Raw genomic sequence first — 21,621 nt, forward strand, 5'->3', positions numbered from 1 at the left:
TGCAGGAGACATATCTAAAGGCAAATGATGATCCCACCATGCACAACATCACATTTTTTCGAAAGGATAGAATTGCAGATGGCTTTGTACATGGGGGAGTGGCTATCCTTGTGGGTAACCAGACCCCAGTGCAGCCCTTGCTAATTACAACTAGCATAGAAGCTGTTGCAATTCGCCTTACGGTGGGATTTTTATTAACCGTCTGCTCTATCTATTTGCCACCTGGGACTGACATCTCCCAGGAAGACCTTGATGATCTTCTAACGCAGTTGCCTCCCCCTTTCTTACTTCTCGGGGATTTTAATGGACATAACACCCTGTGAGGTAGTGCTAACATCAATGGAAGGGGACAAGTCATAGAGCATATGCTAAATGACAATGACCTTTCCTTCTAAATACTGGAACAAATACCTTCTTCCACATGCCTACCCATACTTTTTCTGCCATTGATCTCTCTATCTGCTCCCCTTCTCTACTCCCTTCACTCACTTGGGAAGTGGAGGAGAATCCATACGGAAGTGATCACTTCCCTGTGATAACCTCGTTACACAGTGGGAGACCATGTCTTCCCTTCAGGTTACCACGGTGGAAGATTGATCAGGCTGACTGGACTGCCTTCCAACATCAGGCAAATTTTGATCTTAGCACAATCAGTCAAGAGCCTATCAATGATGCAGTTAAGTACATCACAGAAAATATTGTCCAAGCAGCTGCGAATGCTGTTCCAAAAACATCTGCCCGGTTTCCACCATTTCCCAAATCTTGGTGGAATTCACAATGCACAGCAGCAAAAAAGGCTCAAAACAAAGCATGGGGGATATTCCACTGATATCCTACCACGACCAACCTTATAGCCTTTAAACGTGCACGAGCCAAAGCACGATATATCCGCCATCAGAGTCAAAAGGAATCGTGGATCCGTTTTACATCATCTATTAACCAGTCTACCAACTCTAAGGTAGTCTGGGATAAAATCCTGAAAATGAAGGGAAAATATACATCCCACCCTTCTTCAATCCTAGATTATAATGGATGCGCTATTGCAGATCCAACTGCAATAGCCAATTCTCTTGGGGAAACATTCTCTAACATCTCTGCAACATCTTCGTATTTCCCAGAGTTCCTGGTCCTGAAATATAAAATCAAAAAACAGGCACTTAACTTTAAATCTAAGAGCATTTATCCCTACAACAGGGATTTCACTATTCAGGAACTGAAAAGAGCCCTTGCTCTTTCCAAAGCAAGTGCCGTTGGAACAGATGGCATCCATTATGAAATGATTAAACATCTTTCACCAAAATCTATGGATTGTCTGCTCCTTCTGTATAACAGAATCTTTACTGAAGGGCAGTTTCCGGACTCCTGGCGAAAGGCAATCGTTCTTGCCTTTCCTAAGCCAGGAAAGGATCCAAAAGTCACCACCAATTATCGTCCTATTGCTCTGACTAGCTGTCTGTGCAAAATCCTGGAGAGAATGGTTAATTCTCGTTTAATATGGTATCTCGAATCAAATGACCTTCTCTCCAACATCCAGTGTGGCTTCCGAAGGAACCGGTCCACTTTGGACCATCTTATTAGATTGGAAGCATCCATCCAGGATGCTTTCCTAAAACGCGAACATTTGGTGTCGGTGTTCTTTGACATAGAGAAAGCGTATGACACAACTTGGAGATTTGGCATTTGAAAAGATTTACATAGCCTAGGCCTAAGAAGGCATCTCCCCTTTTTTATTCAAAACTTTTTAGCCAATCGATCGTTCCAAGTTCGTGTGGGATCCTCACTCACTCGCTCCTTTAGCCAAGAGGAGGGGGTACCACAAGGATCAGTATTAAATGTCACGCTTTTTGCCATCAAAATAAATTCCATCACAGAACAACTTCCTCCAACTGTAAACAGTGCCCTCTATGTTGATGACTTTAGCATTTTTTGTCAGTCGTGCAACATGAGGGTTATTGAAAGACAACTGCAGAAAGCCATTGATAGTCTGAATTCCTGGGCACTTGCAAATGACTTCAGGTTCTCGCCGGATAAGACCGTTTGCATACACTTTTGTTGCAAGCGTAATCTTCATCCTGAACCTGAATTAAGGCTCGGACAAAATGCTATTCCAGTAGCAGCGAACACAAAATTCTTGGGACTCGTATTCGATAAAAAACTGACCTTTTTGGATCATATTTGTCAACTCCGCACAAAGTGCACACATGGGCTTAATATTCTCCGCTCGCTCTCCTCTACATCTTGGGGAGCAGACCAATGGACCCTTCTTTGGCTTTACCGTGCACTTGTGCGATCCAAACTAGATTATGGGTCCCAGGTATATTCCTCAGCCAGAGACAGTGTCCTTCGATGGCTGGACCCCGTCCATCATCAGGCCCTACGTATTGCTACTGGAGCATATCGCACATCTCCTGTCCAGAGCTTATACGTCGAAGCAAACGAACCACCGTTATCGCTTCGACGTAAGCAGTTGTCTTTAAAGTATGCTTTAAAACTGAAATCCCTGCCAGACCATCCTACGTGGCCCTTCGCTTTTGAACCACGATGGGAAAATTTATATAATACCCGTAAGACTGCCAATCGTCCTTTTGGTATTCGTCTCCAAGAGCTACTCAAAGAACTTAATATCAAGGTAGACAAGGTTGCCCAAACACCAAAGCAACCATTTCCACCCTGGCATGCTCATGTCCCGGCATGTGACTTGTCTCTTAGAAATTGGGGAAAGTCGGACACTCCATCATCTGTCTACCTGCAGCTTCATTCAGCACACCGAACTGAATATCCCGACTTCGTGCCAGTCTACACAGACGGTTCGAAATCGGAATCATATGTGGGATCTGCTGCTGTCTTTATAGACAGCTCTACATTGGAGCAGATTCCCTCTGAATGCAGCATATTTACTGCAGAGCTGCACGCTATAGAGTTAGCCTTGGATCACATTAGTGAATGCCAATACAAACGGTTCATTTTATATTCAGACTCTCTCAGCATGTTACAGGCTTTAATATCTGTGAGATATAATCCTCATCCAGTTCTGTCTAGTATTCAGCAGAAGATTCACTTCCTCCATGGACGTGAATATGATATCCGCTTCTGCTGGATTCCCAGCCACATTGGGATTAGGGGAAATGATTTGGCTGACGCCGCAGCCAAATCAGCAATTCCCAATAATTACCACTGCCTGTCAGTCCCCTATACAGACTACAGGCAAATAATACATGAGAAGATTCACTCCCAATGGCAGGATTCATGGAATAGACAGACTGCGAATAAATTATATCATATAAAGCCTGTAATTGAACCGTGGCAGTCTAGTCTGCGCAGGAATCGTAAGGAGGAAGTTGTTCTTGCCCGGACCCGCATAGGACACAGTCATTTAACTCATTCGTTTCTGCTGAGGGCTGATGACCCTCCTATGTGTGTGTGTGTGTTCTGTGGCACAATCTTAACGATCAGACACCTTTTAATTGACTGTCCAGATTTTAGCAGCACCCGTTTTACTGCTTTTAATCATCTGACTGAGCCTTATACACTCAGTGAGATTTTATCCGACAATGACAATGTGTCTGCTATTTTTAGCTTTTTGAAAGCAATAAAGGTTAATCGTATTTAAATTTTATATGTTATTGTTATTTCTTTTATTGATTTAACTTTAGATATGGACATGATGGCCTAATTAATTAGGTTTTATATTTATATATTAATTTTTATATATACCTGGTCTTGGCACATTATAGCCTTAGTTGCTAATGCGCCAATAAAACCCAAATCAAATCAAAATCAAATCAAGTAAATGCCAATGGATACGTGGCTATATTGGAAGATAAATTTCTGCCAACCATTAGAGACCATTTCAACCTGCCAAGTAACTGCATCTTTCAGGACGACTCTGCTCCTTGTCATCAGGCGAAAAGTGTAAGTAGGCACTTCTGTACTTACTTTAACTTCATTTCTGCATTAGAGATTCAACAGTAATGTATTTACATTTGTTACAGGTGAAAAAATGGTTATAAAAACGGTCCATTACAACTCTTAGCTGCCCAGGAAACAGCCCGGACCTGAATCCTATAGAGAACTGTTGGCATTGTGTGGAATGTGCAGTTGCCAGAAAGAAACAAAAGACCCTTTGTGAACTCCAGGAAGCCATAATTCGTGTTTGGAACCATGAACTATCAGTTGATTATCTTCAGAAATTGATCTTGTCAATGCCTGGATGGTGTGCTGCTATCATCAGGTCCAGAGGTGGTTCAACTAAATATTAGTTTGCACCGGGTGAACTTTTCATTTTGTTTTCCATTTAAAATGATAAACCTGAAGCAAATTGAGGGCTTCTGATAACATTTCAGCCATAATTGTCATGTTTACCAAAACTATTGTATAAAGGTGGCAAATGCTCATTTTAGAATATTTTGAGAGGACCTATCAAATATTACTTAGCTTTGTCTTAACTATTAATAAATATCTTTTGTTTATATTTCTGTTTGTGATGTTATTCATTAATGTAATGATAAATCATGAAAAAGGGTTAGAAATGTGAAATTCCTAGGTGATGCACTTTCTTTGAACCAAATAGTTAAGCTTTGTCTTAACTATTAATAAATAACTTTTGTTTATATTTCTGTTTGTGATGTTATTCATTAATGTAATGATAAATCATGAAAAAAGGTTAGAAATGTGAAATTCCTAGGTGATGCACTTTCTTTGAACCCCAATGTAATGTTTAAATTCTGTGCAGTGGCATTAATGTTGCATTTTGCTAACTAAATAACATTATAATTAATACTATAGCAGGATTGCTGTTTGAATGCTAGCATATATATATATATTCCAAATTTAACATTGACAAATGTAAAGTACTACATGTGGGAAACAGTAACCTTAGATCAACGTATCAACTCTGTGGTACTACGCTGACAGTGGTAGAGAATGAAAAGGACCTGGGGGTAATTGTGCAGGCAGATATGAAGTTCTCTGAGCAGTGCAGACGAGCTGCAAGAGTAGCTCATGGTGTCTTGTCAATGATATACAGGAATTTTTCTAGCAGGGATAGGGATGTGATTATTCCCTTGTATAAGGCATTGGTCAGGCCACACCTTGAGTACTGTATACAGGCCTGGAGGCCTCATTTCAAGAAGGATGTAGAGCTGCTGGAACGAGTACAGAGAAGGGCAACAAGATTAGTGAATGGAACAAAGGGTTGCTCTTACGAAGAAAGGCTTAAGTTTTGCAAATTACAGTCTGGAGACTAGGCATCGGCGAGGTGATCTGATAGAGGTGTATAAGGCTTTGAATGGCTTGAGCATGCTCAATGTCGATGGGATTCTTCCTCTTGCTCAGAATAATCACCTGAGAGGGCATAAATTCAAATTGAGGAAGGACGGAAGTCGGATAGATGTGCGGAAATTTGCCTTTAGCCAGCGGACAGTTGGTTTGTGGAATAGACTTCCATCACTTGTTGTTGAAGTTGATAGCCTAAACAAATTTAAGGCTCAACTGGACAGGTATTTCGAATGAACGGAGGGGTGAAATGGGAGTAGTGATTGTGTTTTTTTTTTTTTTTTTTTTTTGGCTGATGCTGAATAAGCTTGCTTTCTTGCATCATATGCCTCTACTAATGCTAATGCTAATATAGAATAAAAATAATTAAATTCATATATGCAGGAATTTGTATAAAGCATAAAAGTCTTAATTTGTCTGGATTTTTGAATTCCTAAAATCCTGTGGGTATGTTTTTAATATGGTAATCGTAAATGAAATGCAAATGATGTTGAAGGCTATTATAATTGTGCTGAAGAAAATAAATTAATGCCAAAATGTTATTAATTTATTAAAAACTCAAAAATGTTCAGTAGCATATGAATCTTTAAAGACCACATCAAGAGGATTCATACACCTAATTAGTATAAGTTGCAGAGTTCAAAATGGAAAACTTTACAAGACAGATTATTATTAAAAATCTTATTTTCCATAATCAAGTATGTAAATTTATGATGAACTGGAATGCCATTCTAATGTGCTCTGGTTTTTCCTAGCCATGTTAGGTGTCCTGTGGCATACAAGAATGTATCACACATTTGTTCATTCATTCATGGTTAAGAGAGAAATTATTTTCATTAATTTGAAGTCTAATGGTTATTTTTATTTTCTGTAGGTATCACAATTTGTCTATGATTCTGTAATGATCATCTTTGAGAAAAGATTCGCTAAACTATTTCCTATGAATTCCAAAGTCCAGAAAGTCCGTTCAGAGTTCATGAAAAATGGTGTTCCCTGTGTACATTGTAAGGTATTGTTCAAATATCATGACATTAGGGTAAGTGTTAGAAAAGATTGTTAACAAATACAAAAAAAAAAAACATATCATCTCTTTTTTGGGCAGTAGTTAAATTGCAGTAGACAGTTCCTAAATTCTTCCTTTTGGCTAAACTCCATTATTTAGGTACCACTTGTCTCCACGCAGTAGGTGTGGTCGTAGAACAGAGTGATTGTATGGTCGAGTTCTGTGTTTGGGTGATTATTGTGAAGGCATTTTTTTTTCTGATTGTTTTGTGTCGTCGAGGAGGGGGTGCTTAGTTTAGGTAGGGTGTTTATCCCCCCATCCTGCTGTTTTAAAATCGGAAATTGAATTCCCAATTTATAAATAGCGGCAAGTGGGGGAGAAACCTTAGGTATAGCAACCTAGGAGGGTGGAGAAAGCAGATTGGCACATGCCAATCACTGCTTTGTTCCTGTCTGTTTGTCGAAATATGGACTAATACCCAAGATCTCGAGCTTAACCTTACTTTTTTTTATTATATTCTATCCTTAGAGTAAATTTCATTTTTTTTTTTTTTTAATTTTAAATTATTCATTTGAAATTTTTACGTTGTGAAAATAAAGAAATAAATTAAAGAATATGCTGTTAAATTCCACTCTCAAACAATGTAATTTTGATAAACTTAACCAGTTATGTTTGTTCATGTGCTGATTAAACCACTTAATGTGATACCAAAATTGTCAGTTTTAAAATCATTTAACACCCTCAATTTTTGTGAGAGTGAACCAAATGACAACATTTTTTTGCTATGACACATCAGATTCAGGACGTTGATGAAAGTTGATCTGTAATTCATGGCAAAGTTGATAGCACATTTCATTGTTTAAGTTTCAATCATGTCATATTAAAGGAGGCAGCAAAGAAAGTAAGCAAACTCTCATAATTATGAGAGCTTCCTTGGACTCATGGGAGGTACCCATGCACTGGAGATGTGCAAATGTGACCCCAATTCACAAAGGAGGATCAAAGGCTGACACAGGTTATTATAGACCTGTGAGTTTAACTTCTGTTCCCGGAAAATTAATGGAGGCACTGGTTAAAGGAGCACTGCAGGATCATCTAGACAAGACTCCAGTTATAGCTTGGACACAGCATGGTTTTGTTAAGGGGAAGTCTTGCCTGACCAATTTGATTGGATACTATGATGCAGTCACAAAAGAACTGGATGCAGGGAATAATCTTGATATTATATACTTGGAGCTTAGAAAGGCTTTTGATACTGTTGCACATGGAAGACTGCTGCACAAATTGGAGCAGTGTGGCATTGGAGGCAAATTGCTGGTATGGATAAAGGGGTGGTTGAGGGGGAGAAGACAGAGAGTGGTAATCAATGGACACTGCTCATCGTGGACTAATGTTATTAGTGGAGTCCCTCAGGGTTCAGTATTGGGTCCTTTATTGTTTTCTGTATTTATAAATGATATTGATGATGCTGTATCAAGCATAATGTCCAAGTTTGCAGACGATACTAAGGTTGGCAGGGTTGTCAAGGACACTACTGACACTATGCTGCTGCAACAGGATCTGGAAAGGTTGAGCAGATGGGCTGAGAGGTGGTAAATGAAGTTTAACATTGACAAATGTTAAGTACTACATATGGGAAACAGCAACCCCAGAGCAACGTATCAACTCTGTGGTACTACACTGACAGTGGTAGAGAATGAAAGGGACCTGGGGGGTGGTTGTGCAGGCAGATATGAAGTTCTCTGAGCAGTGCAGATGGGCTGCAAGAGTAGCTCATGGTGTATTGTCAATGATATATAGGAATTTTTCTAGCAGGTATAAGGAGGTGGTTATTCCCTTGTATAAGGCAATGGTCAGGCCACACCTAGGGTACTGTATACAGGTCTGGAGGCCTCATTTCAAGAAGGATGTAGAGCTGCTGGAACGAGTACAGAGAAGGGCAACAAGATTAGTGAATGGAACAAAGGGGTGCTCTTATGAAGAAAGGCTTAAGTTTTGCAAATTACAGTGTCTGGAGACTAGGCACCAGCGAGGTGATCTGATAGAGGTGTACAAAGCCTTGAATGGTTTGAGCATGGTCAATGCTGATGGGATTCTTCCTCTTGCTCAGAATAATCACCTGAGAGGGCATAAATTCAAATTGAGGAAAGACAGATGTAGGATAGATGTGCAGAAATTTGCCTTTAGCCAGCGGGTGGTTGGTAGGTGGAACAGATTTCCATCCCTTGTCGTGGAAGTTGATAGCCTAAATAAGTTTAAGGCTCAGCTGGACAGGTATTGCGAACGAACAGAGGGGTGAAGTGGAAGTGATTATTTTTTATTTAATTTATTTTACTTTATTTTTTTTTTTTGGCTGATGCTGCATAAGCTTGCTTTCTTGCATCAAATGCCTCTACTAATGCTAATGCTAATGCTAATTCATTATCCGTGAATGTAAAAATTCATGGATAATGAATTCTTAATGAAGTCTGCAAGCACAGCTCATGATGTCTTGCCAATGATATACAGGGAGAAGGAGGTGATTTTCTAGCAGGGATAAGGAGATTGCCAATTTATTAGCAACCTGAGCAGGATCAGCAACAGTTAAACCATCGACGTCAAGTGTACCAATATTATTCAGTCCCTTCCTGGTACTGTTAATATAAGTAAAGAAGTCTCTGCTGCTTTTCTTTGCTAGAGACTTCTGGTAATCTGCCTTAGTTTGCCTAATCTCATTTGTGACTTGACTGCAGACTAGTTTATACCTACCATAGGCTCCTTTATAACCTTGTAATTTATATGTATTCCATGCATTTTTCTCCTCAGCCAAAAGTCTCATCAGTTTATCTGACATCCATTTAGGTCTAATATGGTATGGTATGATATTTCTTAGTTGGAAAGAAAAACCTAATAACTTTTATGATTGTTTCCCTGAATGCTGCCAATTTAGAATTTGCTGTTGGTTATTTAGTGGAGTCCCCCAGGGTTTAGGTTTGGGTCTATTTTTGTTTTCTATATTTATTAATGAATAAATAGTTTAATGTCTAAGGTTGCAGACGATATGAAGGTTGGCTGGGTTTTTAATGACAGTATGCTACTGCAAGAGGATCTAGAAACGTTGAGCAGATGGCCTGAGAGGTGGCAACTGAAGTTTAACATTGACAAATGTGTGGTACTGTATATGGGTAGCAGTAACACCAGAGTATCATATCAACTTTGTGGTACTACATTCAAGGTTGTAGAGAATGAAAATGACCCGGGGATAATTGTGCAGTCAGATATGAAGTTTTCCGAGCAGTGCAGACGGGCTGCAAGCGTTGCTCATGGTGTCTTGCCAATGATATACAGGAATTTTTCTAGCAGGGATAAGGAGGTGATTAACCCTTGTATAAAGCAGTGGTCAGGCCACATCTTGAGTACTGTATACAGGTCTGGAGGCCTCATTTTAGGAAGGATGTAGAGCTGCTGGAACGAGTACAGAGAAGGGCAACAAGATTAATGAATGGAACAAAGGGTTGCTCTTAGGAAGAAAGCTTAAGATTTGCAAATTAGTGTCTGGTGACTAGGCAACTGCAAAGTGATATGATTGAGGTGTGTAAGGCCTTGAATGGCTTGAGCAAGCTCAGTGCTAATGGGATTCTGCCTCTTGCTCAGATTAATCACCTGAGGGGGCATAAATTCAAATTGAGTAAAGATAGTTGTAGAGTAGATGTGCAGAAGAGTGCCTTTAGCCAGCGTGTGATTGATTGCTGGAACAAACTTCCATCTGTTGTTGTAGAAATTGACAGCTTAAATAAATTCAAGGCAGAACTAGAGAAACATTTGGAGCAAATGGATGGGTGAAATAGGAAGGGTTTTTCTATTTTTTTTGGTTCACTGTTACTGTATACGCTTGCTTTCTTGCATCAGATGGTCCCAGTGAATAGTTTTTAAATTTTATTCAGTGGGACCATCTGATGATGTTACCAACAGCAAATTCTGCCCTTTACACTTGGCAGTAGTTATGTCTTTAAGACATAATCTTTAAGACTTTAATTCCACATCAGCACACTGTGATTATCAAGGATCTGTTACTTACAGGTTCTTAATGCATGAAGAATTGCTACTGATATCCAGTTCAAAAGTATTGCTTCCTCTTGTTGCTTCTCTAACATGCTGCTGTAGAAAACAGTCATCCACTCAATCCAGAAAAGTCTTGCTAGTGTGTCAGTGACCCATCCACAAGTTCCAGTCAATATCTGGAAAGTTAAAATCCCCCATTATAAGACATTCTGATTTACTGTCCCACTCTATTTATCTGTGTAGTTTTTGTTATTTTCATCCCAGTCATTAGGCCTATAACAACTCCTCATTTTTGTTTCCTAGCGCAGATATCACATCAAACTGACTCAACATGCTCTTAGTTAAGAAGAATAACTCCACTTCCCCCTCTCCTTTCTGTCCACATTGTAATCCCCCATATTCAAATTCTACATCCCTTATGTGTGAGTGATGTCACATCTCCAACATCCCTAGTGTCCGCATTTGATGACTGTATATATGCTCTTAGCATTAGTGTATATGCAAGTATACATGCATGTGTTCTTATTCTTAGTTACCCTAACAGAGCCCATGTGCTTATTTGTTCGTGATTACCCATGATCAGGGATTTCATCCCCTGCTCTTTATGCAGCAGGCTTGAAATCCCTGATGCTGTTGCATTGTCCAAAATAAGCGGAGCAAGAATCACTTTCATCTCTGGCTGTGTCTCTAGTTAATCTCTTAATCTGCCCAAGCTATCAGTTTTCCAACCTATCTAACACTGCATAGCATCAGCAAATATCTTTGCAACCCCTTCCATTTAAGTGTTTTCCATCTCTGTAAAAATAGTCTCTTGTTAACAAACACAGACCAAGCTGAGAAAAATTCTACTCCATGAGCCTTTCAGTCTCTCCAGAACCTAATTGAATTGACAAGGTTTACAACATGTACTCCCTCATATCATGGCTAGGGAGAATTGCAGACACTTTAAAATCTAATCTTAATTCACAACTTTTTTTCTCAAAATTGCCTTGTACTTATTAAGTAAGTTCTTATATTTCTTACTCTTAATATCAATGTGTACAACAGTATTTCACTCTCTTAAAAGATGCTATTAGCTCTACATCATCGACTTTTGGTCCTGGAAAACATTCCTATTCCAACTAACCTTTTTGCACAATATATTTCCCATTTCTCTGACAACACAGTCATTGATAGTAACTACTTCCTGTGGTACCAGCACATTCTGCATTGTGGGAATTGCCAAGAAAACTGATTTATGTATTAGTTTTATTTTGAGGACTGACCGAGGCTGCAGATCAAATATTTAAAGTTATAATCGTTGTTCAGGGTGATAAAACATTGAATTGCATTTGGTCAACCATCTAACAAACTCTCTCGTAATAAGTTTTCTATTTGATTTAGAAATTTAGTAATCATATTATGAGTACAAGGGATCCTCGTTATCCAAGGATAATTTGTTCCAGAAAATTCCACTTAAAACGGGGACCAATTTTCCTAATGTTTATTATTTAAATAAAACTAAATGCAACTAGGCATAATATTTGCAGAGTTTAAGATTCTGTATCTATATGATATCGGTGTAGATACACCTTTAAACACTTCAATTCATAGGGCTTTCACTTCCTGTGCTCATTACTTGGAAATAACTGGTCAGATCCATTTTTAATGTCTCATTTTTAATTGGTGTTACTCTAGATCCCTGTATATTGTAATGCACAATTATAACAAAATAATATTGTAACAAAAGTGCAGTGGAATAGAAAAACTTTTGTATTCTGTTTATATTCCCCAGGAACATGAAATGAAGTGTGACTTTGCCAAAGTAAGCTGTCCTCATTGTCACAATAAAATGAACCGAAAAACATTGGATGGACACACAAAAAATAGATGCCCTCGGGTACGCCTGGAATGTCCGTACTGTTTGGCTAAGTTTCATGAGAAATATTATGCGGTAAGTTTCAAGTAAAACTGTTCTTTACAATTAACAGATTAGCATTAGTAGAGGCATATGATGCAAGAAAGCAAGCTTATGCAGCATCAGCCAAGAAAAAAATAAATAAATAACACTTCCATTTCACATATCCATTTGTTCAAAATACCTGTCCAGCTGAGCCTTAAATTTATTTAAGCTATCAACTTCCACAACAAGGGATGGAAGTCTGTTCCACCAACAAACTACCCGCTGGCTAAAGGCAAATTTCCGCATATCTATCCTACATCTGTCTTTCCTCAATTTGAATTTATACCCTCTCAGGTGATTATTCTGAGCAAGAGAAAGAAACCCATCGGCATGAGCTTGCTCAAACCATTCAAGGCTTTATACACCTATATCAGATCAGCTCGCTGGTGCCTAGTCTCCAGACACTGTAATTTGTAAAACTTAAGCCTTTCTTCGTAAGAGCAACCCTTTGTTCCATTCACTAATCTTGTTGCCCTTCTCTCTACTCATTCCAGCAGCTCTACATCCTTCTTGAAATGAAGTCTCCAGACCTGTATACAGCTACCAGCTACTCAAGGTGTAGCCTGACCATTGCCTTATACAAGGGAATAATCATCTCCTTATCCCTGCTAGAAAAATTCCTGTATATCATTGACAAGACACCATGAGCTACTCTTGCAGCCCATCTGCACTGCTCAGAGAACTTCATATCTGCCCGCACAATTACCCCCAGGTCCTTTTCATTCTCTACCACTGTCAGTGTAGTACCACAGAGTTGATACGTTGCTCTGGGGTTGCTATTTCCTATATGTAGTACTTTACATTTGTCAATGTTAAACTTCATTTTTCACCTCTCAGCCCATTGGCTCAACCTTTCCAGATCCTGTTGCAGCAGCATAGCGTCAGTAGTGTCCTTAACAACCCTTCCAACCTTTGTGTCATCTGCAAACTTGAACATTAAACTTGATATACCATCATCAATATCATTTATGAATGCAGAAAACAATAATGGACCCAACACTGAACCCTGAGGGACTCCACTAACAACATTAGTCCACCATGAGCAGTGTCCATTGATTATCACTCTCTGCCTTCTCCCCCTCAACCATCGGCGCCTCCGTAGCCAGGTGGGAAGGAGCAGTAGTGCGTATCACATGCTTCTTGATTAGACCGGGGTTCGAGCCCGTCACCACCAAATACGGAAAATGCGGAAAGGTCAGGGAATGACCACTGCACATCCCGGAGCAATATGGCCTTAGTTGCTAATGCTCCTAAAAAAACAACAACAACGACAACCCCCTCAACCATCCCTTTATCCATATCAGCAATTTGCCTCCAGTGCCACACTGCTCCAATTTGTGCAGCAGTCTTCCGTGTGCAACAGTATCAAAAGCCTTTCTAAGATCCAAATATATAATATCAAAGTTATTCCCTGCATCCAGTTCCTTTGTGACTACAGCATATTATCCAATCAAATTGGTCAGGCTAGACTTTCCCTTAACAAAACCATGCTGTGTCCGAGCTGTAACTGAAGTCATGTCTAGATGATCCTGCAGTGCTTCTTTAACCAGTGCCTCCATTAATTTTCCTGGAACAGAAGTTAAACTCACAGGTCTATAATTAATTGTGTCAGCCTTTGATCCTCCTTTGTGAATTGGGGTCACATTTGCACATCTCCAGTCTATGGATACCTCCCCTGAGTCCAAAGAAGCTCTCATAATTATGGCTAAGGGTTTGCTTACTTCCTTTGCTGCCTCCTTTAATATAACTGGATAAATAGCATCCACCCCAGGTGCCTTTTTTATGTTTATCCCCAACAATTTCTCCTCCACTTTCCTCAGTTATTACAAAATCATCTAGCTCACTGCCAGAGTTGAATATACCTCTGGCATTCCCCTTTCTGAATAACTCCTCATGTGTGAATGTAGATGCAAAATACTCGTTTAGTTTGTTAGCCACCTGAGCAGGATCCTCAACTGTTGAACCATCAATATCCGGTGGACCAATCTGATTCATCCCTTTCCTTCTAGAGTTTACATAGATAAAGAACTATTTTCTGTTTTTCTTTGCATCCTTTGCCAAGGATATCTCATAATCTGCCTTTGCCTGCCTAATCTCCTTTGTGACTTGGTTACAGACCAGCTTATATCTGTCATAGGCTTCCATGTCACCCATTAATTTATATGTATCCCATGCATTTTTCTTCTCTGCCATATGTCTCATTAGTTCATCTGACATCCATTTAGGCCTAAACCTTGAACAATATTTCTAAGTTTCGTATGTAAAGCCTAGTGGCTTCCAAGATAAGTTCTTTGAATGCTTCCAATTTTGAATTTGCTGTTGGTAACATCATCAGTTGGTCCCACTGTATAGAATTTAAATGCTGTCTCAGACCATCATTGTCGCCTTTACGAAAGCAAAAAACCTTCCCTTAAGGTATGAGAGTATCGTAAAATAAAAATTAGATAGGCCTACAGCTGGGGACAAAAAGTTCAAACAATAAAATTTGGAAAATGTAGTGGGAGAATTAAACATAAGATGGTGTGATTGGCCATTTAGGACCCTAAAATTTAGGTACCATGCACAGTTATGATGTTCTTGCCATTGTGCATTACATTGTGCATGTACAATTATGATGTAATGCACAATGGCAAGAACACTGTGTGCATTGAGATGTTGGTTTGTAATTTTTTTTTTTTTTTTTTTTTATTTCATGAAAAAACTGGCATAGGTAAGGAAAGTGTCTGTGAAAACTGCAGCCAGTTCTAGTGGTATGCTGCTTTCCTCTTAAGCACCGTTGTCATTCGTGTTATTAATCGGCATGTGAATCAGTTGCTTTAACCATATTCTCATACGGTTTATGCCCATTTGCTAGTCAGTTTATTGCATGTTCCACCCAGTGGTGAGCTATAATGGGCTCGCTGGGCTCTCAAAAGCCGAGCCCATTGTTATTTTATTTTTTTATTTAATATGCAAGCCCATTGTTGAGACGATCATTTATTTTACAAATGAAATCCTGAATGCTATTATTGAGTATCCAGACCAAAAACTCGGTGGGCCTAGTGTGGCCCCATCCCCAGCATTTTAATGTTGCAATCAATCAATTATGTATTTTAAAATTGCTTCATTTTTGATTTATTTACAGTCTGACCTCTGTTTAACCAACTTCTTTATGGCAATTATTTTTTTAATTCCCCTTGGTAACAGTAAATTTCTCCTGTCTCTGTTTATTGGTCACAGTAGCTGAATATCTGTGTGATTCCGACATTTTGCACAGTGTTCAAAGAACTAGTGACAATAGCAATGTAGGAGTTGGGATTGAGGCAACTAAGTTTTATATAAACTTTACAAAGATGAAATGTTGGCAGATTTTGAAATGTCAAGGCTTTCACTGCATGTAGAAAAATGTTCTAAAATATAATGGCATATAATGGCATACAGGCAATAATTAAAAAAAAAAAAAAACTATGCATTATATCACCAATCCCCAAAAAACCAGTGTGAATTAAGAATGATTGCTAAAGAACTCGATGTGGAAACTATTAAGATCAGTCGTGTGTTTGGGCTACGATGAGCAGCTTGTAGCTTGCAGATGGCAATTGCAGTTTGGAATTATCCTGCTTTGTGCAAACATTTTGAATCAGAAGTTAAATATTCGGGATTATTAAATCGACTATCCCTGCAAAAACAGTCTGTCCTGTTAACAAGTACAGACCATGTTGAGAAAAATTCTATTCTGTGAGCCTTGCACACTCTCTCGAATTAATTGATAATGCTTGCAACATATACTGCCCCCTATCGAGTTTGAGCAAAATTACAGACACTTTTAAATTCAATCATAACTCGAAATTTTTCCAACACTGCCCCATACTTGTTGAGTATGTTGTCAGATCTTCCACTGTTAATATCATTAATGCCAATGTGTACAATAATTTCACCTTTTGTGCCCTTAAAAGATATCTTAATGTTATGTATTTAAACCTTTTTATTTTATCTGAAGTTCAGGTCCAACCTGTTTGTCTTTTCCTTAGGATCATAAATTGACTTGTGACAAGAGAAAAATTTATTGTCCACAATGCAATGATCAGGTCATTTTCAGAAACTTGGATGATCACATAGACAACAAATGTCTGAAGGATAATATGGCATGCCCTCACTGCAAATTAAAGTTTGAAAAGGAACACATTGAAGTAAGTTGAAATAAAATGCATTCAATCATGGCTTATTCTTACTTGCCTGTTTACTTAGATAGTATGAATCAGAGCTGTAATACTCAATATGTTCTACATTGATAATAATATTAGTAAAATAATAAGAGGAGTTTACCTCAATATAGTACGTAGAACACTTCTGTGTGATACCCTCCAGAAATTAAAACGAAAAAATCAACAACTTACCGGTACATTAAAGTAAAATTTAATTAAATAGTTAAATAATCGATTTAACACAATTCAAAATCAATTTAAAACAATTAAAAATCAAATCAACGCAATTAAAAGAATCTAACGAAAATATTCAAAACGATTTTCCTTCCTGAAGCTGACAACGCTTTTCGACCGTCTATTTTGAATTGTGTTCAATTGATTATTTAATTATTTATATTTTACTTTAATGTACCGGTAAGTTGTTGCTTTTTTTCGTTTTTTCCGTTTTAATTTCTGGAGGGTATCATACGGAAGTGTTCTACGTACTATATTGAGGTAAACTCCTCTTATTATTTTACTAATATTGCCTGTTTACTATAATTTTAATAGCAAGATGATAGAATTTCATCAGAAATCATTTGAAAAACATACTTGATATATAAACCATGAAAGTTGATATTGTTGAACTTAGCAACACTTATGTTGTATTGAAATAGAGAAACCAAAAGAATTAAATTAACAAAGTTGCACATTTTTTATTTTATTTATTTATTTTTTTTTTATAGAAACACCAAGCTCAGTGTGATGAAGCATTGGTAAGCTGTGTGCATTGCAGTGTTAAGATGAAGCGGAGATCATTGTTGGAACATGTGAGGAATAGATGTCCCATAGCGATTGTGGAAAAATGCCCACACTGTTCACAGAATTATAAAAAGAAGGACATCCATGTATGTTGAAATTCATTTGTTGTGTCCTTTTACATAGTGGTCTAAATAAAAGTATTGATTCTTTCCTCTTAATGTTATTATATAAAAATCCTTACATGCTTTTCCAATTAAAGAAAACTAATTGCAATTATTAAGAACTTGTGCACATGAAGAGCCAGTTTATGACAACGGTCTAAAAAATTTGATTTCTATTTTCAACAGAATCACCAACTGCTCTGCAGAAATACAGTTGTCATATGTCCAGGATGTCATGTTGAGATTAAAAAAATTAATTTAGATGCACATCAGATAGAATGTTACCGAAAAAGGCCCTCTGACATTGCTGTCATCAAAGATGACCTATGTGATGATGATACTATCCCCTTTAGGGATTGCCAGTCCCAGTTAGTAAGTTCTTAGTCTGCTCTATCATTTCTTGAATGTTATATTGTAATGATTGTGACTAGCTCTTTCATCACTGTTTATAAGCACAGAACTGTTTTCAAATTGCCTCACAATAAACACTCAGACTTTAATAATATATTAATATTTGTGCTGAAAAGCCAAAATTAACTTTCTTAAATTGAACTGAGAATATCAGACATTTTCTGATTACAAAACTTTATAGCACCTTGTATGCTAAAAAGCTTTGTAAATAAAGATAGTGTAATGTAAACTTAGCTGTATATTAATATTATATTCTGATGATGATAATAATTCTGTATGTTCAATATACAGAGTACTGTTTATACATAATACAGTGGATTCTGGTTATTTGGGCCACCGGTTAATTGGGGCAGCCATTTATTCAGGGCAAATCTTAAAGAACAGAACGAACCCAATTGAGAAAATATCCAGGGTTTACTTTGCTTAATTGGGACAACGTGCTGTTTACTTGGAGCAGGAGACTGCAGCACTCGAGTTACCCTACAATTGTCTCTGACCATAATACGTGGTTCGGTCGGATTTCTGGAGGTCACAACCATAAAACAATAAAAACAATTAGCAGTCCCCTGTTTATTGGGCTTTTTTGTTAGTGCTTCAATCATATAAAAAATTAATTTTCAGAATCTGCTCTTCATTCCTGTTTTTTAAGCTTTGTGACTGTTCTCAATTGCGAGCATCGTGTTACTTGCAATATGTGTGTGTGTGTGCGCCATGTTCTTTGTTATTGATTATTTATCTTTTCTACTGTTTTAAATTTTAACCCCTACCCAGAAATGTCAACTAGTTAGTATGTACATATTAGAGTATGTATTAATTAAGCTATGCACTTAAGCGTAAATTTGTTTTATTTTGCTAACCCGTGGAAAATATTCTTCCGATTTTCATGTATCATTTAATTTTTTAATTGGTAACATAATGAAGTCTAAATTTGTACTTAATACAGTATATCTTTACTTTTATAGCCTGTGGGTAATATTCCTCCTATTTTTTTTGCTAATTAGAATCGCTGTATAATAGAATTAAACTTTAATTCTAATTCACAAACATGATCAAAATGACTGCCGCTTACTACACTATATCGTAGTGAAAAAGCGTTAGGTTTTTGCCATTTTATTTACCTGATTGTTTTTATATTGAACTTTATAAGTAGCCATATAGTTCTAGATATGCTGGTTATTTTTATTTTTAATTTAGATAAGAGTTTTTGTAGATTACTACTAATATACGTAAAACTGTTGTTTCGTTCGAATCTTGCAGCCATTATTTTTGTATAGAGTGGTAGAGAATTCAAATTTTTTAATTGTGTTAACTAGGTAGCTATAATGTAAAATTATATAGCGTAATTCGCATCCCTGCATTTAGGATTCTATTAGATAGTGTAGTATTGACAATTATTTAATTAAATTTATTGATCTTATTAATTTAAAATATCATGCCTCAGACTAGAGCAGAAAAGCAACGGGCACATAGTGGCAGCAGTGATTTTTTGATTCTTGCACTTTGAAGCTCTACATCCTTCTTAAAATGAGGCCACCAGACCTGTATACTGTATTCAAGGTGTGGCCTGACCAATGCCTTATACAAGGGAATAATCACCTCCTTATCCCTGCTAGAAAAATTCTTGTATATTACTGACAAGACACCATGAGCTGCTCTTGCAGACAGTCTGCACTGTAAGAAAGATTCATATCTGCCTGCACAATTGCCCCTAGGTCCTTTTCACTCTACCATTGTAAGTGTAGTACTACACTGTTGATACATCACTCTGGGATTACTGCTTCCCATATGCAGTACTTTACATTTGTCAATGTTAAACTTCAGTTGCCACCTCTCAGCCCATCTTGCTCAACCTTTCCAGATCCTGTTGCAGCAGCATAGTGTCAGTAGTGTCCTTGACAACCCTGCCAACCTTCATATCATCTGCAAACTTGGATATTAAGCCCGACATAATAATATCATTAATAAATACAGAAAATTATTATCATTAATAAATACAGAAAACAACAGTGGACCCAACACTGAACCATGGGGGGCTCCACTAATAACATTAGTCCTCGAAGTGCAGTGTCTGTTGATTACAACTCTCTGTCTTCCACTAAACCATCCCTTTATCCATAGCAGCAATTTGCTTCCAATGCAGCACTGCTCCAATTTGTGACTTTGTTACAGATTTCCATGTGCAACAGCATCAAAAGCCTTTCTAAGATCCAAATATATGATATAATAATTATTCTTTGCATCCAGTTCCTTTGTGACCAAGTCATAGTATCCAATCAAATCGGTCAGACAAGCCTTCCCCTTAACAAACCCATGCTGCATCCGAGCTAAACTGAAGTCTTGTCTAGATGATCCTGCAGTGCTTCTTTAACCAGTGCCTCCATTAATTTCCCTGGAACAAAAGTTAAACTCACAGGTCTATAATTACTTGTGTCAGCCTTTGATCCTGCTTTGTGAATTGGGGTCACCTTTGCACATCTCCTGTCTGTGGGTACCTCCCCCTGAGTCCAAGGAAGCTCTTATAATTATGGCTAAGGGTTTGCTTACTTCCTTTGCTACCTCCTTTTAATATAACTGGATAGAGCCCATCCACCCCAGGTGTATTTCTTATGTTTATCTTCAACAATTTCTTCTCCACTTTGCTCTCAGTCATTTCGTTAGAAAATCATCTAGCTCAGTTCCAGAGTTTACTTCACCTCTGGCATTCCCCTCCCTGAATAACTCCTCATGTGTGAATGTAAATGCAACCACAGTTGATTGATTTTGCTGGATATCTTTTATGGACAGTTGTTGAACAGGTTGAAACTTACAATTATTACATAATATAGTAATAATTAACTATTTTGGGCCTCCAAGGCTGGCATAATATCATAGTAAGCTAACTGGCAACATCGAATTTAAAGCTAATTAGTTTTATCGCTATCAGTTTAAAACCTTAACCGCCATAAGACACCACATTTGTCTGTCACTTATTTTAAACATTAGGTCTCAAAAAAGGAATCTTGTGTTGGTTGGTTGAAAGTTTAGGACATTGATCCTTCTGTGATATCTGGCATATTGGTACATTTTGGCTCTGGAATTAATATAGTGGGATTTTGAAATCCTACACCCAGGATTCATCAAAATTTGGATGATTTATCTGTAGTAGTAGAGCTGAAAATTTATGGTTTCGTGATGCATCATTGGTTTTGGTAAGCTTATCACTGCTGCTCCTCTATAGGTGAATGTATGTATCAAGCTACATGGTCTTTATACTTCGTCTCAGTTCTAATCTCAGTAATGTCCATTTCCACATACAATCTGCCAAACCCCATGTACCGTTTCTGACAGTCTCAGTTATCATTTGATTCAAACACTGCTCATCTCAGTCTCCAAAATTATTCACTGTTTGATTCCTTTCACCTCCAAGATGGTACTTGTGGATATGTTCATTCCGATATTCCCTGTCAGAGACTTGGTAATTTGGAATCCCCTCTTTTTGATCTTCTCTAGATTAAAATCTATCTACCTCATTGTGTCAAATTCATCTGTTACCTCTACTGTTCTACCAACTCCACTAATCACTTGGAACTCTTTGACTTCCTCTCTTTGCAACTTGACTTTCCCCAGTCGCAACTTTCCTAACAGTGAGGTAATTTTCCTTGGTGATTTTAATGTTCACAACTCCAGCTGGCTTCCGTTTTCTAGTCACACCGACCCAGGTGGTCAAGGTGCTGAGGCTTTTGAAGTTAGTAATGACTTTGCGCAGATTGTTCATTTACCTACCAGAATACTGGACAAACCAAACCATACAGCCAACATGCTTGATCTTTTTCTCACAAACCACCCTTCTAAGTACATGGTCGAATTGAGTGGTACTTTAGTCCT

The 21,621-nt window shown here is 37.9% G+C and overlaps 1 protein-coding gene across 1 annotated transcript in view; it reads left to right on the forward strand.

Moving 5' to 3' along the window:
* Positions 1-21,621, forward strand: part of LOC150079992 (uncharacterized) — a 76,246-nt gene that overhangs the window by 25,246 nt on the left and 29,379 nt on the right. The window contains exons 2-6 of the mRNA XM_090383308.1: positions 6,149-6,310; positions 12,093-12,251; positions 16,271-16,429; positions 17,170-17,331; positions 17,533-17,718. Of these exons, the coding sequence (XP_090239434.1) occupies positions 6,149-6,310; positions 12,093-12,251; positions 16,271-16,429; positions 17,170-17,331; positions 17,533-17,718 (828 nt within the window). The remainder of the gene's footprint in view (positions 1-6,148; positions 6,311-12,092; positions 12,252-16,270; positions 16,430-17,169; positions 17,332-17,532; positions 17,719-21,621) is intronic.

Source organism: Mastigoproctus giganteus, chromosome 10, assembly GCF_048544385.1.
Source record: "Mastigoproctus giganteus isolate SK-2022 chromosome 10, ASM4854438v1, whole genome shotgun sequence".
NCBI lineage: Eukaryota > Metazoa > Arthropoda > Arachnida > Uropygi > Thelyphonidae > Mastigoproctus > Mastigoproctus giganteus.